Source organism: Verticillium dahliae, genomic scaffold (assembly GCF_000150675.1).
Source record: "Verticillium dahliae VdLs.17 supercont1.3 genomic scaffold, whole genome shotgun sequence".
Classification (NCBI taxonomy): domain Eukaryota; kingdom Fungi; phylum Ascomycota; class Sordariomycetes; order Glomerellales; family Plectosphaerellaceae; genus Verticillium; species Verticillium dahliae.
Window position 1 is genome coordinate 2,067,065 of NW_009276940.1, and position 17,679 is coordinate 2,084,743.

The 17,679-nt window shown below is 55.0% G+C and overlaps 6 protein-coding genes and 1 non-coding gene across 7 annotated transcripts; 4 read left to right on the forward strand and 3 right to left on the reverse strand.

Moving 5' to 3' along the window:
• Positions 1 to 42: 42 nt before the first annotated feature.
• Positions 43 to 964, reverse strand: VDAG_02297 (acetyltransferase; the record flags this gene model as incomplete). The annotated part of the gene is made up of 2 exons (XM_009658326.1): positions 43 to 563; positions 916 to 964. 2 exons carry the CDS (start codon positions 962 to 964, stop codon positions 43 to 45), a joined length of 570 nt encoding a protein of 189 aa, XP_009656621.1.
• A 451-nt stretch (positions 965 to 1,415) lies between these two features.
• On the forward strand, positions 1,416 to 1,503 carry VDAG_20094. The gene has a single exon. It is a non-coding gene; the product is annotated as a tRNA-Ala (tRNA).
• Positions 1,504 to 3,133: 1,630 nt separating this feature from the next.
• On the forward strand, positions 3,134 to 4,068 carry VDAG_02298 (IroE protein; the record flags this gene model as incomplete). Its single annotated transcript, XM_009658327.1, has 2 exons — positions 3,134 to 3,282; positions 3,330 to 4,068. The coding sequence occupies 2 exons, from the start codon at positions 3,134 to 3,136 to the stop codon at positions 4,066 to 4,068; spliced, it is 888 nt and encodes a 295-aa protein (XP_009656622.1).
• A 516-nt stretch (positions 4,069 to 4,584) lies between these two features.
• VDAG_02299 (endoglucanase-4) lies at positions 4,585 to 5,358 on the reverse strand (the record flags this gene model as incomplete). Its single annotated transcript, XM_009658328.1, has 1 exon — positions 4,585 to 5,358. The coding sequence occupies one exon, from the start codon at positions 5,356 to 5,358 to the stop codon at positions 4,585 to 4,587; it is 774 nt and encodes a 257-aa protein (XP_009656623.1).
• A 1,327-nt stretch (positions 5,359 to 6,685) lies between these two features.
• Positions 6,686 to 9,579, reverse strand: VDAG_02300 (fungal specific transcription factor domain-containing protein; the record flags this gene model as incomplete). The annotated part of the gene is made up of 6 exons (XM_009658329.1): positions 6,686 to 6,781; positions 6,990 to 7,012; positions 7,251 to 8,456; positions 8,686 to 8,914; positions 8,974 to 9,376; positions 9,443 to 9,579. 6 exons carry the CDS (start codon positions 9,577 to 9,579, stop codon positions 6,686 to 6,688), a joined length of 2,094 nt encoding a protein of 697 aa, XP_009656624.1.
• Positions 9,580 to 10,875: 1,296 nt separating this feature from the next.
• Positions 10,876 to 12,618, forward strand: VDAG_02301 (uncharacterized protein). The gene is made up of 2 exons (XM_009658330.1): positions 10,876 to 11,330; positions 11,386 to 12,618. Exons 1-2 carry the CDS (start codon positions 10,956 to 10,958, stop codon positions 11,914 to 11,916), a joined length of 906 nt encoding a protein of 301 aa, XP_009656625.1. The 5' UTR covers positions 10,876 to 10,955; the 3' UTR covers positions 11,917 to 12,618.
• A 578-nt stretch (positions 12,619 to 13,196) lies between these two features.
• Positions 13,197 to 17,660, forward strand: VDAG_02302 (uncharacterized protein; the record flags this gene model as incomplete). The annotated part of the gene is made up of 3 exons (XM_009658331.1): positions 13,197 to 13,270; positions 13,345 to 16,963; positions 17,025 to 17,660. The coding sequence occupies 3 exons, from the start codon at positions 13,197 to 13,199 to the stop codon at positions 17,658 to 17,660; spliced, it is 4,329 nt and encodes a 1,442-aa protein (XP_009656626.1).
• Positions 17,661 to 17,679: the final 19 nt, after the last annotated feature.

Sequence of the window (17,679 nt, forward strand, 5' to 3'; positions counted from 1 at the left end):
CATCACTCGACACACACTTTTTCATCTTTCAGACAGGATCCACTACTCCTTCGCATGCGCCTCGGCTCTCGCAAGAACCTGCCTTCCCAACCCACCGCCCTGTCTGTTGGGATCGACGGCGAACAGCCCGAAGTAACCGGTGCTGGGCTTGCCGTCGCCGGCTGGGCGGTGCTGGAGCTCACAGCAGGCTACGAGCTCGCCCGTCGCGGCGTCGTGGGTGATGAGGACCAGGCCATCAGGGGCATTGATCTTGGATTCAAGGTCTGCGGGGGAGATGCGTTTGTCATTGAGGTAGGCAGATTCGTTGGTCCATCCTTGGTTGCCACGGTATGCTGTGCGGATGAGAGGCAGAAGGTTGGGGACGTCGGTGGTAGTAGCCTCGCGGAACGCGAGGATTGGCTGGAGCCGCTGAACCATGTTGTATTGATGTGAGGTGGCCTTGCTAGCGAGAGGAGGTGATATGAGATCTGAATTGGATGGCGTTGACCTTGGATTGCGCGGCCGTCTCGAGTGGTAGTTGTGGCGCACGTTGCGGGGTTTTTTGTTCGCTGCCGATGGAAACCCTTATTTTCATTCGAGTGAAGGGCTTTTTCCTTGTTGTGTGAGCTTGAGTGCTGTCAACACTGTGGTCGCACTTGTTCTCCGACTGACGACACGGGCTGTTGAGGTAGCCATGTACACTACACCAACATGACGACGTTCCATGGGTCTTATACTCGCGTTTCCGACGTCGGTTATTAGCAAAGTCACCGACAACTAAAATGTTGCGTCGGGCGACCCCGCAAGATCAACCCCGCCGCTTTCAGGCCGTTCCGTGCTGGGAGCAAAAACGAAAGTTCCAGGCTGGACCAGGGGCCACTTTGACGAGTCAAGTCTCGCCATCGCGGCAAGCTAGTGTGCCTACGACAGCGGTACCTCCCTGCGAGGACATGTCCATGGCGCCCTTGGATCTGGAACGGGCCATCGTGTCAATTCCCGATCGCGTGGTCCCAAGACAAGGGCGCAGATGGCATCAACTATATGCGCTGACCAATGGCCAACATATTTCACTGCATTCTTAAACCCACGTTCAAAGCACAGCTTGTTAAGCTTCCCAAGCCGGAAAACAATACGAGGTCAAACTAAAGCTAACACAGGTGGCTGTACGGGTTCCATATGGACGACTGGGCTGGTTTCACTCATTTCTCTCAGGGTTGCTTGCGACCGCGACAACCACAACCTGCCGATAAAAGGGTCGAGATAATCACCAAGCATCACCATTTCGCTATTGAGGCAAAGTCCTCCTTTCCAATTCTCATGCTGAAGCTGTGTATGTGAACACTTAGAACCATCTCATCCACAGGGCACCAAAGGGAAGTGCGGCATTTTGGCGCCAGAATCATGATGTCTAGTTCCGAGTGGCCAGATCATCAAATGGGGTCGTGGTTTAGGGGTATAATGTCCGCTTCGCATTGTCACATCAATCCTTGCGGAAGGTCCCGCGTTCGATTCGCGGCGATTCCATTCCTTTTGCTCTCATCACGATTTAGTTCCTTGCTCTTCGGGTGAACGATGTATTTTCCTTTTGGAATGGGACCTCGTTCGGAAGAGTTATCTTGGCTATTCTATCCTGCTTCCGATCCATATCCACTTGGACGATCATGTTGACCCTGATGAAGAAATAGGCTTCTATTTCTTGTTCATCGCCGTCCCTTTCCAACTACCGTCCGGCAGGGTGAAAACTGAAAGATATTTCTCCCAGGTGATGGAGTCCACCTTGAACCAATGCTTGTAGTCGCACCAGTGACAGAGCTTCCTGGTCTGCCGGCGCCCTTTTCGGGTTTCCCTCCGTACGAACTGATCCGTGGTCTGCAAACTTTTGCATTCTGGGCACCGGCTCATATCGGCAGGACAACCTGCCTTGGAATCAAAAGGCAGTTTACGGTTGGCCCGAGACAGTGCCGCCCACCTGTTCGTGCCAGCAGGGAGCGATGACGGTAGGGGAACGCCGGATGTCGGAAGAGAGCCGGGTGCCGGACGGGGACTGGCCGCCAAAGGCGCCTGGGGGGGCGACGACCCGGTGGAGCCTCCTCCGGACGAGGAAGAGTGCGTTTTGCTGTCAGTGGTTGAGTTAGACATGGCTGTCTTGGTTATTTCTGGAATATCGAAGTTGTGAGTTTTGGTAATGCTGTTACTTTGCATGATGCTGCAGGAAAAGAAAAACAGAAGACAGACTAGGGGGAGGGGAGACCCTTATATGCCTTTTCTTGAAGAGGGACCAGCCTAGAACCACCAGCAGTGTTTCATTTCACTGCCATGAGAACGCCCTTGCCTGTGTAACGCGGTCTCTGAATCAGCCCATCGACCTTTCACGCCAGACCGCTACGCCTGCCGTTCCTCTGCCCCCAGCCCAACGAGCAAGTAATGAAAGCAAACATGAACCATGCCGGTGAATAGCATGCCTTTTCGCACTCGAAGAGATTGTAACGGAGCTCTGATTCGATTCTTGCTTTGTAGTCTTGCTGCATCACGTCCCCCTGACGTGGCGGTTCATCCTAGGAGATGAGCTGTCACCTCGCGACAACAATGGCGTTTTGCAATGGCCCGCCGTGAGGAATATGCGTCTCTTGACTGGTAGAAATCGGTGCATAGCTCTTTCACTCATGGACATTGTCTCGTTCCGTGAAATAGTGAAGGAAAACGTCACGGCAGGACGTGGTTCGCGACCTTTTTAGCTTCAGATAATGGCGAAGACAGCGCAGACAAACATTTTCGCCATCTTGAATGGCCTTGTGTGATCCCCTGACGCTTTCTGCCTCGTAAAAGAGACCAAAATGCCTGAATTCTTTTGCAGTGGAATGGCCACCTGTGCAAAGCCCAGCCGTGCAGCGCCAACCACGGCACTCAGACTCAGATGCTCGGTGAATATTGCCTAGAAATCTGGACATGGGTCTCGGTGAAGCAGGGATCTCACCCTTTTCTGAACCCCGACGAGTCGGCATTCGTCGGCTTTCCGAAGGGCCCAGTTTACATAACTCGCCTGGTACTTTCTCCATTCTAAAATGCCTCGACAAGGGCCTTGTGTCAACATTACCACCTCCAGATTGTCCCTGTGGGTACGACGCACGCCGAGTGACATACGCCTGCCTTCAATATGGCCCAAGGTACTGTATCGGGTCTTCCCTGTGCCGAGAGTTGGACCCTAAGCAGCGACTCTGGCGATGAGTACTTGATACAAATTGGCTATCCCCGCAACTGGACGGCTGAAACAGCGGGCTCCGATGACCATACGGTTCCGGTGATGTAAGTCAATATTCTTCCGCTTGAACTCCTCTTTCTCACGGCCACAGTTATCTTACCGATGGAAACTCCGTCTTTCTCACAGCCCTCGAAGCTCTCCACCGTTGGCTCTCCCTCCGCGCTCCCGGCGCACCATCCAGCGGCGTTGTCGTGGCCATAGGCTACCCCCTTCATGATGATAGCCCGTTCCTGTTCAACGGCCGCCGATCAAACGACCTGACGCCTCCATTGCCTGGCGCTGGAGAGACAGAAGGCGGCGCTGACCAATTTCTGGATTTCATCGAGCAGCGCGTCCGTCCGTTCGTCAGCCAGAGAGTCAAAGAGAAGCAAGGAGTCTCCGTGGGGAGGGAGGCCCTATGCGGACACTCATACGGCGGACTGTTTGCTCTTCATGCCTTATTCACGCGGCCGACAATTTTTGACTACTTTCTCGTCACCAGTCCCAGCATTTGGTGGAATAAGAGAGCGATCTTGAAGCATGAATCGGGATGCTACGAGAAGATAGGTGACAAGGCAACTTCAGTTATGCTTTTCGTCGGCGGTGATGAACAGGAACCACCGAGGCGGAAGGGCGAAAAGGACGAAGACTTTGAGCAGCGCCGCGCGACACACATTGAAAGGCGGATGGTTGACAACTTGAGGGAGCTGTATGAGAGACTTAGGAAGTCTGGTAAGCTGGCCCACATTTCCCTATCAGTTTACGAAGGCGAAGATCATGGTACGGTGATTCCTTGCGGCGTCAGCAAAGGAGTTTGGACATTCCTGGATGACTGGCCATGTATAGATTAGGCCAGAGGCAAGCCATACATTCATGCTTTCCCATGGTCTTTCATCGCAGCACAAGGCTCTTTTCTGTAGACATTGACGATTTACTTCTTCTCATCGACTGAACTGTGGTGTCCATCTGATCTCCTGTTTTTTCAAGCTCTCAATGAACTGGCCACCTTGAGAGCCAGCGATACTTCCTTCCTTTGCGGCAGGCCACTCAATATCGTTTTGGTAGTCAACTTGCCAATCTGCATCACCTTGCCCGCACAAGCAGGCTCATTGAACACAGGCAGGTTTAAATCAACAAGAGGCACATCGGATGTTCAGCTCACATGGGCCCAGAGTGTAGCTTCTCTATTTGAATGATCACCGTGAAACAGCCGAGCAAAAGTATTTACATTGAAACGAAGTGGCTCCTGGCCAACTTGAGCCATTGAACGCGATGCTGCACCTCTCTGTTCCTGCATCTTCACGTCATGCCTGAATCTTTCAGCCCTCTGTATCGTGGGGTCCCCCTTTCGGCTTGAACTTGAACTCCTAGCATGTTCGCACGTCCTTGGCATGACGGCGAGTCTTCTTGGCCGCGTTGTATAGAGGCGGTCCAGGGATGGGGTACTCAGTCGCGGTGTAAATGTTGAAGAGCACACCAGGGTCCGTCTCCGTGTAGAGGCTCGTACCCGCGACGCCACTGGGACTTGCCGAGCCGCCACCGGAAATCTCCAGATTGATGCACTGCGGGTAGAACTGGGCGCCGTTCGGCTGTCCTCCAGAGTGCAGGGCGATGATCTCATGACGGAGCACGTAGCTGCCGGCGGCGATGTCGGTCGGGATCGTGACCTCCCAGACCTCGCCGGCAGCGATGAGTTCGTCAGCAGCCCAGTTTGAGCTGGCGGCGTCCAGGAGCCCTTGCTCGGCAATCTTGAAGAAGCGGAGCGCTGTCTTGTCGACGGTCGTGCAGTCACCGTTGCAGTTGGCAAGATAGTCGATGATGGGTCCCTTGTGCGACTCAGGCCAGGGAGACCATTTGAGGGTCAGGGTATCGCCAGCTGCCACAGGGATGTGCGAGCCTCCGTTGGTAGCGGATCGGTGGCAGATGATGTCTGGATCTCCGGTGGCCGCAGGCTCGACGAAGCCAAGGTCAGGGAAGTCCGCAGTCCACCCGGGAACGACTGGGGGCGAGGGGTTATAGGGGAATGTAGACGGGTTGTAGTTGTCGTACGTCTTGCCATTGACGGTGATGGTTTCGACAAAGCCGTGCGCAGCGGCGGACACAGCACCGAGCACAACAGCGAACAGAGCCTTCTGAGCCATATCTGCAACTTTGACTTTTTTTTATATAATGGAGGTTTAGAAACGTAGAGGGATCAGGCACGAAATGGAGAGAGCGAGGAAGTGTGTAATGCGAGCGGCTTGTTGAGAAATAAATGTACCAAGCTGGAAGTAAGCCATCAACCTCCATCTTATACCTTTCAGTCGTCTTCGCATGAGACGCATTCACTGCTGTTGGTTTTCATCTAGCCAACTTTGTTCGTGTACCTAGCTCGTCCCCGATCACGTCTGCGATGCGATCGCTATGCGTGGTGACTACCAAGAACGATCGGCACGACAAATCGGAGCCTCATCATCCGCCAAACACGACTGCGCCCAACCGAGTCCCCTCTTGCCCGTAAATATCTCAGGACGCACAGCACAGCAATTTACTTCGGACGGGCACGATCGGCGTCGCGCCGGCCTCTGTCCAATGATATGCACCGTCAGGCGGCTGACGCGCACCGGGAACCGCATACCAGCTCACCCTGCCGCCGAAAGACTACCCGGGCTCCTTGCACCTCATGCCGTTGACTGCCGATCTTGCATCTCTTTGCTTCGGAGCTTTCTTGCGGTTCCGGTGGTCGGTCCGTCATACGAGCCAACCTCCTGAGGGCGTACCCGCTGACCCAAAAAGCGGTCATGGGGTCCGAGAACCGCCAAGCAAGGCCTGTGGTGAACGACTCGATCGAAAGTTGCGTAGAATGCAGTGCATAGCACGGTGCAACAGTGCCACGCAATTCTGTCGATTACAGATACCATCGTGGTTCGCGACAGGTCAGGTAATTTATACCAAACAGCCAGGTCTGAGATGATTGTTGGCAGGTCGATATGCGTCTCGCTCGGACTTCCCGCGCAGCGGCACTTCCGCCAGGCCGGATCAAAAATTCCAGCAGTGGTCATTTGGGATACTAACGAAGAGAATACTGAACCACATTCTTCGTTTTCCTCTCAGGAAGCTTAGCAAGATTGTGTATATGACAGTCGAGCAGCAGCTATGCTTACATACCTGTCCTATCCTCAGGACACTTTAACATAATTTTGGCAGCGAGCAAAGTGAGATGATTCCAGTCGTTATTCGGCTGCAAACTATCAGATCCAGACCAGACAAAAGCAGCATGTTAGCCCCTTGGGCCAGCACAGACGTATCCTGCGTCAGTTAGGTCGACACTTCATATACCACAGATTCTCGAAAGTGGGACTGCCAAGCTGGATGAGATTATCCTGGATGGAGCAACACGCTTCGCAGCCATGTAACGGGCCGCCTGCCGTCGGGATGTGAGGGCCCCATTATTCACAAAAGACGACTGCGGCTGAGCTCTCTCCTGCCTCAGTAAACCTGGCATCCTGGCATTGAAGCTGCCGTGTCGAACCACGGCGCCGTAATCGTACAGAGGGCCTTGCTCAACCAGCCCGTGCCCTTGGCCTTCCATCATACAAGCAGGTAGCCTAAGACAGTCGCTCATCCTAGTACTGCCTCCTCACTCCTTTTGAGCAAAGAAATGAGTCCAAGGAATCTGGATATTCTCGGCGCTGTTGTTTTGAATCTGCGTGTCCCATGAGGACTGTTTGCCTTATTAGTCGAACGATCCTACGCAACCCAACTGCGGCCTGTGTCAAGCATCGCAACTCACCCAGTCTATATCGCTACCCATGCCTGGATCGCCAACAGAGTCAAATTGAAGGCCATGCGCAGATTGGAATCCGGGTTGTGCTGTCCAAGAAAGTGTTTGCGCCGTGTGAGCCCCTTCTAATGAACCAGCCGGGTAGGGCAGCACAGTAGTTGGCCCCCAAGATGAGCTGGGGTGCTGCTCTGATGCGAAGGCTCGAACTCCTGTTTGGTAAGATGACTTGTCAGTGTCGGGTCAAGAGTTGCTCGTCTGCGGCAAACTCACCAGAGGCGAACTGATAGGAAGGCCGCTGATTCAGATCCACTCCGCCAGGCTGCGCGTTCCCATCAGCAGCCGAGTCTGGGCTGCTTTCGTACTGCGTGCCCGTGGAAATGGTCAGCATCCGAGATAGGATCTTGAATGCGCGGCTTGCCTCGGCCGATTGAGTTCGCATCGAGCCCCAAATTCCACGTGAGGTACGGAGTATGTGCAGCAGCCTGTCCTTCTCGATGGGCTCTGCCGCAACCGCTGCGTCGCTGGGAGTCGACGCTCGCAGCAGGAATGATAACTCGAGGCACAGCATCATGTTCGCCAGAAGAAAATCGTGCGTGCTTAGGCTCGACAAGAACCATCTCTCTTTGGAAAGGCGACCCCCAGGCTGTATCTCGGTGTTCACGTCAAATTGATACTCGAGGGTCTTGGTAGCAGCGTCAATGCAGTTGAACCGAGAGGGAGCGTAGCGTTGGTCATTGCGTCCCAGAGCGAAGTAGCGACGGTGCAGAACGATACGAGCTTTCAGGTACATTAGTTCAATCCACAGCCTTTGCATGATGAGATCAATCGGGTCACCAATCGAAAGGCTGAAGGATCGCGCTCGGAGGACGGGGGGTATGTCCTCGTGAGCCTTCTCCAATTGATCATTGAGGCGCAGGACTTCTCCGTAGGTTGGACTGTCTCTGTCGGCCATTCTCGCGAGGATATCGCCAAAGGCAACAACGAGCCTTGACTTCACGATCGTATATAGGGCAGGAGTTCTCTCGGTGAGGGGCCGCTCCAGCGGCAGCTCCGTCGTCGTCTCGTCAAAGTCTTCGTCATGCAGGTTGTGGGGCAGTCCGGTGTCGAAGTACCTGTGTTGTACGTTGCCGGGCAAGCCGAACTGGAAGGCCACCAGCACATCAATTTCGACGAGAATAGTCCAGAGTCTCTTTCGCATCTCATGCTCAAACACAGTAAGCCCTTGGAAGTGCTTGGGGTCCCGATGCAAGCCAGAGTGCATGGCCAATCTGACGATGATGGCCATCATGATGGATGTGCCTCGCTGAGCATCGCTCAGCCGGAGGTATTCAGTACCAAAGTAGAGAATTAGTGCTTCAACTTTGTACTTCCCGGGCTTAGTGTAGTCATCGAGGGCGAGACACTGCGCGGATCTGATCCGATAGAGATCAAGGATATACTGTGGGGGTCCGATATTGCCAGGAACCTCTTCATCGCCTCGAAGACAGAAGAAGGCGGCGTGGCTGATCATGATGCACAGAAGACCAATCCAAGTGATGGAATATTCGTGAGGGCGCTCCCAGAAAGTAGCATACTACTTCAAGTCAGCGAGAAACATCACATGGGAATTGTTACACAACGGGCCTCTCTGAGAAATGCAGGCACATGAAACATGGCTGAAGGATGTCAGCTAATTTTCCCTGCCATGGGGGTTTGTTCGTCGTACACCATGCCGGCTCCTTGCCCTTGAAGAACCGAGCAATGAGACGGTCGGTGATGTCTTTTTGCGGAAGATAATCCATGAGGTCTTGCGTAGTTGCTGGAGGGAAGGTCCCCAACAGCAAGACCGGCCCTTCGGTACTCGCGAATGCTGAGTCGAGATCGTCAGCATCGTCATCTTCCCTCTCCCCGTGACCAGTGTCGGTCGTCTTGAGCTCGTCGGTGAGCCTGGTGACCTACGTGAGACTTAGTATCTGCAGACACTCGCAGGACCAAGACCATGGTCACCACGTACATCATCGAGAATGGCTTCCCAGTTGGCGGAGTCCACGTAGCGCAGTTTATCAACCATCGGTCCAGCGGGGGTTGGTTCCTTGATGCCGCTCAGATCACTTGGAGTCTCAGGCAAGCGCGTTCGGCCGTACAAACTACCACCCTTTTGGCCGAAAACATCGTCCATGACGATGCCGCGCTCAGCGAGTTTTGCTCGAACATCGCTCAAGACATCTTCCAGATGTTTAAGCTTAGCCTGCAGCGTGGGCGTGTCAGCGAGCCCCTGGGGCTGACTGGACGCTTGAGGGACCGGTGCCGGTTGCCTCGTGGCTGTGCGCGGATAGAGGTATGGCACATAGTCGCAAGAGGCGACAATATCGCGCTTGATGCACTGATCGCAAGGCGACGCTCGATTGCACTTGAGCCTGGCATCTCATGTCAGCAATGATATGTTGACCAGAAGACATGAGGATATACGGTCTCATGCTAACTTTTTTTCGCGGCAGTGGCTGCAGGAGAATCTGATCCGATTGCGCTTTCGATGTCCTTCACCTGCGGTAGACGGTTTGATCTCGGCACGCCCAGCAGACGGCTCCTGTGCTGCGGCGGAACTTGAAGGCTCTGCCATCTGATACAGATATTCCAACGAAACAATAGCAAGCGGATATTATTCGAGCTCCTCTAGACGTCTGAACTGGTCAGCACGAGGCTGAGGACGTCGATCAGCTTCAGCGCGACGACCAAATGCCCTGCGGGGTCGCGGGCGGTAAACTGAGGGCGAAGCGCGGGGCAGGTCGCATGCCTAATAAGCGCAGTCTACTGTGCTGCTGTCTGTGGTGGAACGAATTCAACAGGATGACTAGTCCTGAACCGGAGCCACTCGATGTTTACCTTTCTTGCTCAGAGCTCCATTGTCCGGCATTAAATTCGTTTTGAAGTGCACACACAAGTCGACAGCGGCGTTATGCACAAGTGGGACGATGATTCCGCATTCGCCGCGAGCTATGGAGCGACTCGGATATGGGCGCAGGGCATCCCATCTTACCTCAGGGCACCACGTGAGTTGAGGAGCCAGCGAATCGCGCAATGGATGCTCGTCGCCCTGCCCACGGACGCTGCAGAGTCATCCTGTGTCACTTGAAGCACAGAGTGTCGTCCTTCTTTGGCAATCTGGAGGCATGTCAAGCCTGTCGTTCGGGTATGGCGGAGGTCATCCAGGTTATATAGGTCGTCGGGATCCCAAGCCCGGATTTATGGCACAATGTCCACGGCTCCCATCGCGTCTGTACCGCCGGATTTTCGATTGGAAGCGAGAACACTGACAGATAACTCCGGCGCTCGCAACTCTAAAACCCCAGGTGACTGGCCAATCTAGCCTGGCCCCGGTCTCAGGCCCCGGGGTTGCCAGACGGAGCTGGTCCCGTCCCTGAGTGCTAGAATCCCCACAGGTCTTGGCTGGCTGGAGGACGACGGTGAAGGTGAGTGAGCCGTCTGTTGGGTTTGCGTGGTGTTCGATCCCATGGAAGACGACACTTGCTTTGGAGATGACCTTCGAGCCTTGGTCAGCTCTAGCGCGACCACAATGTTTGATAGAACTTCTCGTGCATTGGTCAGAACACCGATGCCTGGGTTGTTTGACCACTTCATGCTGGCTGAGGCCTCCATCGGTTTGGAGTCTCAGCGAAGCCATGTCTGGCGACACTGGTTGCTGATCGCTGATCCAGGTGGTCAAACCAAGTACTGTGCCTAAGGTACCTCAAGGTAGGTAGGTAGGTAGGTACCTAAGCGGAGAGAAGCGTGCCGAGAATGGTCTAGGGCGAAAAGGTACGTACTCAAGAGCCTGGCACCAAGAACCGGGAGCTGTTATGAACGAAAATGACGTCGTGAGCCTCTCGCCCTCCCCGTGTCACCACGCCGCGCTGTCGCGATTGACCCATTTCATACATCCAGTCTCGACGCAAGACGCATCACCGAGCTTGCTACGCCTTCGTCCCGATCGCCATCATGGCCGACACTCAGCCGTCACATCCGTACGCTCGATCCCGAGTACCCCTCTTCGTGCGGCGATACGCCAACGACATTGTCCGCTGTGCGCGCGCAGCCTCATTTCCCATACGCGGCATTTGGTACTTTCTGCGCAACAAGGAATTCTACCCATTGTTCCTCAGCCGCTTGTTGCCTCTCTCCATCATCTCTGTTCTTGTCTATGTCATTCTCTTCACCTTTACCTTCCTACCACAACTCGCCCTCCTCGCCATTTTCCAGGGCAGAAGCGCCTGGCTCAATGCCACAATCCTGGTGCTTGGAGAAGGTCTCGTCGTGATTCAAGGACTCTTTGAAGGCTTTTTTGTCGATGAGGCTCGTGTTGATGTGTTCGACGTGAGTATTTGTCCCCTCTGGCTACCCCGAGTCATGTCGTAACCTCTCGATCCAGGCTACTCTCATCAAGTACTCGCACACCGACCTCGTTTCCCCTCATCGAATCCTGTTTCCCGATGCGCCGACCGCCATAAAGATGCTGGGGAAACCTACCAGTTCCGCCATCTACACACCATGGAGTATGATCCAGATCATCGAGGTCATCGTGTTCCTGCCCCTGAACTTTATTCCTATATTCGGCGCACCTGCCTTTATCATCATCACTGGAACGCGCCTCGGTAAGCTCGCACATTACCGCTGGTTTCAGCTGCGGGGGATCAGCAAAAAGGAGATGAAGCAGGAGATCAGCTCGAGGGTTTGGGAGTACGTGTGGTTTGGGACTGTGGCCATGATCTTGGAGCTCATCCCCGTCTTCTCGTTTTTCTTCTTGCTCACAACAAGCGCGGGCTCTGCCATGTGGGCGGCGCGGGTCGAGGACGAGAAGAGGCGGTTGGCCGTTGGTGATTTAGTAGGTGACGGAAGCCCGTCTGCTACTTCACCGTCGCAAGCAGTACCACCACCAGCCTACGAGGATGATCCTGTGTAGTTTCCAAGGCAGCAGCCACAGGGCAGATTGGCTTTGGTCGAAAAATTCATGCTCTAGTCATGATTGCGCCTCCGGCTGTACATCGATCTAGCGGTCTCATCCACGCGCAGTCAGCGCTGGACCATTTGAGGGACAGAAGTGACGGGCACGGCTTGCAGCCACTTCGACCGCCGATACTCACGTGCCCTTTTCAGGGCTGAATACCCTCTTCACCACGCTACAGGCCTGCCAACGCTGCCCGGTGGGAAAGAGCCTGAGTGAGGCTGTCTTCCACAGGTTATCATTGTTCCTGCGCCCAACAAAATTTGGGCCATGATTGAGTTTCAGATTATCCACCACGCGGCAGGTGCTATACTTGAACATGCCTTCAACTGGGGAAGGAAAGACCTCGGTCAAAATCACAGGAGCGGCAAGAGTAGTGGTCCACCCCTCGGAACCACGAAATCTGGGCCTGCATTTTGGAAGGCGCGTCTGCACAATGCCATTTGGTTGGCAAGAACGAATGAACAGCCACACAGAGAATTCTGTCTCCTGCCTTCAAAGGCATCAAGTCCCGTGGCGACAAGTCTCGGGGACAGAAGCGCATGTTTGTGGCCGTCAAATGCCTAGGTACCTCATGCAGCGATTGCTGCTTGTCAACGCTCTGCCGAACATATCACATGAAACCCCAGTAAACAATTCAAAACTCGTCTGTATTACATGCTGCTGCTGACGTGCTAGTCATGATGAACATGGAAGTCTGTGGTCTGTGGTTTCCCTTTTCCCCTCCCGTGCCTCGAGCGGTGCTGGTGCCCCTGGCAATCCTGGACGTGAGGTGGTTCCTTCCCTCTTTAGAGTGCCTCGGGGAGAACTCAACAACATCAACGCGGCAGGAACGATGCTGCCCTGCGTGCTTCACCATGATCGTGGGGTCCTCCTTCCTTCAGATCATGACATGTGAGTGCTGTTGCCCATAAACTCCCTCATCCTCGCACACATCTCTCTCAACAAATTCCTCTCCCTTCTCCATCCCCATCTCTCATCCTCCTCCATTTCCCTCCTCTCTCGCTCCCCCTCACGGATCACTTTTTCGTCTTCTCTTCGTTTGTCGTTACCGTTGTCTGTCCACTCCAACCTCAGTCATTCTTTTCCCGTATTGGGCGTTCAGATTCTGCTTCGTTCATTGTTTCAACGTTGCAGCGGCCTTCCAGTTCACTGGTCGTCTTGGGCAGCCCACATCACATACTCAAGCTCACGAGGCCCTTGCGTCGTCAACGGCATTGAGTCTCACGACGGCTGAGATGCGTATTCACGCTCCTCTTGGCGTCCTGGCCTTTGGCCTCCTCGGCTTGACGTCGGCCGATACTTTCCCTCCGTAAGTCTCATCCTCGGACGATGAAAGACATTGTCGGTGCATTCGTCGCCCTGATGGCTCACTGACCCAAACAGCGACGACGGTTACGGAGGCGGCACTTGTGCCCCCACGGCTACCACCACTGTCTTTGTCACAGTTCCTGCCACCAACGCCGCTTCTCCTCCCTTTGTGGCTGGTCCTCAGACTGTCACCGTCACTATCCCTGCTTCTGGCAATGGAGCTCCTGGAAACCCTCTTTCTCCCGTCTATACAGTTACCGTCCAGACCTTTGGTCCTGGTGAGAGCTCCCCCTACAACGGCCCACGTCCCTGGGAATCCCGCTTGACAGCTACTGGGGTTTCTACCCGCACTGTCACCCTACCTGCTCCGGACGATGTGCCCTCTGCCCCAACTGGTGGCAATGGGTCTCCTGGCACAAACTCCCCTGGCCCTGACGACAACACTGGTACCCCTGGCACACCTGGCACGCCTGGCACGCCTGGCACGGGAAGCCCCGGCACCGATGGTGGAAATGGCTCCCCTGCGCCAGATGGTGCCTCTGACAACCCTGGTTCATCTGGCGGCTCACCTGCAGACGGTTCTCAGTCCGACCCTGACTGTGTCACTGTCATCACCACTACCTTATACAGAACAGAGCCCGGCACCGGCAACGGTTCGCCCACCGTGGACACTGTCGTCGCTACCCTCACATTTACCTATCCCCATGACGCAGACGGATCTAACAATGATGGTTCTGGCACAGTTGCCACGAATGCTCCCAACGGTGGGCAATTGCAGCCATCGATCATTACCAGGACCGTTTATCAACCTGCTTTAGGACCAGGTCAGCCTTCGCCATCTCCAAGCTTGATCGTCGAGACCATCACCATTCAAGCACAAGACCCGAATGCATCTGGCAGCAACGGCCCAGGCGTCACTGCTGTACCTGACATTCCTGGTGACGGCAACAGTGGCCCGTTTTCTGTCATTACCACAACCCTTTATCACACAAGGACCATTCCCGGGCAGGCTGTTGTCACCACTGACACCATCGTTGCCAGCTTCACAGTTGCTTTCCCTCCGACGTCTCCCACCAACTCTGGCAACGATGGCTCATCCGGTTCCCCCGCAGGCATCGATGACAGTGTCACTTTCATCACTACTACTTGGTACGAGACCACCACGTGTCTGGATTCGTTGGGTAACCCCACACCCACTGTCGTGACGCATGCCACTACCATCGCGAGCGTGCTCCCTCTCCAGGCTTCCAACGTGCCGGATTCTGGCGTCGGTTCACAGGCCTCAGGAGACCATGGCGATCTTGTCACCGTCATCACCGAAACTGTCTATCGTCCCGTCCCGTCACCTGGGGCCAATGGAGAAGATTCACCACTCGTTGATACCATTGTCGCTACAATTACTGCCACATTCCCGGGTGATGCCACGGATGACGGCTCAACAGGCGCTGACATTGTCACGGTCATCGTCACAACGCTCTATGTCACCGCGACCTCACCAGCAGGCTCTGCCGACGAGCTCACCTCCTCCAATGGTGCCGTTGTTCAGACATTGACCGTGACGATCCCAAGTCCGTCACCTGTCCCAGGTGGCGCCTTGACTGGCGCTCCCGTGGTAACTCCCGGATCAGGCAACGGCATTGGGCCAGACAATGTCATCACTACATCACTGTATCGTACGGCCACGTATATCGGTCCTGACGGCCAGGCTACTGTCACAACCGAAACATACGTCGCAACTATCACCGCCGGCACTTCGCCTTTTGGTCCCTACCTTCCTACTGGTGTCCCCACAGGTGCTCCAGGTAACAGCAATCCCCAAGTCACTGCTGTCACACAAACACTTTACCCAACAGGCTCTATCCCTGACAACTATGGTGTCCCCGGCTCTGGTGTCCCCGGCTCTGGTGTCCCCGGCTCAGGTGTCCCAGGGTCCGGGCTCCCGGGTTTCCCTGGTGGCTCTTCTCCCTCAGTCGTCGTCTACACTACGACACTCCTCCCAGGTGGCCTGGTTCCAAATGATCCATGTGGCAATGGTGCTAGCACCGTTATCACTGTTACCTACCCCAATCCCACGGCAACTGGGCCCAACGACAGTATTGTGCAGACCCTGACGTACATCTTCCCACCAGCCACGCCAGGTGCCGGCGGTGGACTGCCCAGCACCCCAACAAATCTTCCTGGCGGTCTTGGATCTCCTGACCAGGCTTCTCCAGTTGGCTACAATTCCGACCTCACAGCCGGAACAGCAATTCCATTACCGCCCGACGGTAGCGCTGGCGAAATATCGGGCACACTCTATCTTACCAGCACTTTCGTCGTGACTCAGACCGTCCCAGCTGCCTACAACAATGGCAACAGCGTCGTGACATACCTCTCTGTTGCCACGGTCGGCACTGCATTGCCTTCCGTTGCTTCTGGTGCTGGTGGTGTGTCTGGGCAGCCAGGGCAACTACAGCCCCCTGTGCCTGGAGGTCAACCTGGAAGTGGCCAAGTTGAACCACCTGCCTCGGGCGCTGGCCAACCCGGCACTGATCAACCTAGTACTGGACTGCCTGGCAATGGTCAACCTGGCACCGGACAGCCTGGTACCGGACAACCTGGCATCGGTCAACCCGGCACTGGTCAACCCGGTACTGGTCAATCACAACCACTTGTTCCTGGCACCGGACAGCCCGGGGCTGCGCAACCTCAGCCACTTGTTTCCGGGGGTTCCTCTCCTGCGTCGGCGCCTTGTACTTCTGGTTTGCAAACAGGACTCGGAGGTCTCTCAGGAACCGTTGCTCCTGCTCAGCCATTACCACCATCTGGTGAGACCACACTGCCTGGTGGTTATGGATTCACCCAACCCCCGGTGCAGCCTCCCGCTGGCGTGCCCACTCCCGCTCAGCCCGTCAACAACCCACTGTTTTCAATCTCGGGTGCTCTCCCCCTCATTGGAACCCAGTCACTCAATACTCTTCTTCCTACCAGTGTTCCGCAGCCGCCTTCTGGTATTCCTCCAGCCGCGGGAAACCCTGCCCAACAAGTTCCCGGTGCTGCTGCTGGACACAACAGCAAGGATTGTTCCACCACTCTGCGAACCTTGATTGTCACCTCTGTCCAGACCAGCACATTCTTCAATATCGTGCCTGAACTAACCACGACGTATACCTTCCCGTATCAAGCACTCGTCACAGTCGAAAGCACCATTGTGACAGCAGAGCTGGCCCCAACTCTTTTGAAGAAATTCAGGCGCCAGCATGACGAACCCCTTGTCTTTGCAAATACAACTCAAGGAGGCCACCCAGCGTCGTTCGCGCCCCCTGTCGATGCCACTCTAATCACGATCCAGCCTGCGGTGATCCCAACAGCTCTGAGGCATTTCAAGAGACACGTTGACATCAAACCGGCCTTTGCCAACACTACCACAACTGCCTCCAGACCCACTGACATTACTGGAGAGCCGACATTATCAACTCTTTTTCCAAACCCAAGTCATGGAAACTCCACCTTGATTTCGACTTCATCGCTTCCAACTTTGTCTGGAACTACTTTGCAGCGATCTACTGCGTCTCCTGTCCGCGATCATACCAGCAGTAGTCTCTCTTCAAAGTTGTCCGACACGTCAAGCAACATCTTGACGGCATCCGCCACCATACCTGTTCAAGTTCCAATCTGCACGGGAGCAAAGGAAGTCGGTAACCAGGTGCTTGATGTAAGTCAATCCGCATTCTCCGTCCATATTTCCATGTTTGCTCACGTGTCCGGTCGTCCAGTTTGATGAGCTGCCCGTCGGCCCACTCTACAATCCGTACAGTCGCTTCTGGTTTTCCACTGGATTCCTCATCGCGCCTCCGCCATCAGTGCCATATACCCCTTCGTCTGGAGGCCGACTTCTCGAGTTCGTGCCTCCAGTGCTTACGAACGGCACGCTTGACACCTCGCAGTTCGGGGCTGGCATTGATGCAGCTTCGAACTGTTTCCGATTCAATTTCTTCGGCGCCAATCTTGGCTGCGATGCCCATGGGGAGAATCAGTTCTGCGAATTCACCTTCACCGGCTACCGCTTCAACTCGACCCTCAATGCCGAAGCCGAAGTCTTGTCGCAAGTCACATGGGTGCCATCATGCCCCACGCTCAAGGAATGCAATCTTACGCCATTCTCGGTCGAGGGATTCAACAACCTTTCATCTGTTCTTGTCACTCTTCGGGTTGACGGCAAGCCTGGCCCTTGGTGGGCGGATGATCTAAAGGTTGGCTGGACTGACAACAGCTGCGATGCGGCCCGGTGCCGCGCTGGCACACCACACCACACAGCCATCAAGCGTGGTAAAGAAGGCGAGCCCGTCTGGTACTGGACTCCTGGCGGTCTGCGTCGGCTCGGGTCCCGCTTCATGAAGTTCAGGGGTTGAAATGGCACAGTTGGTGCCT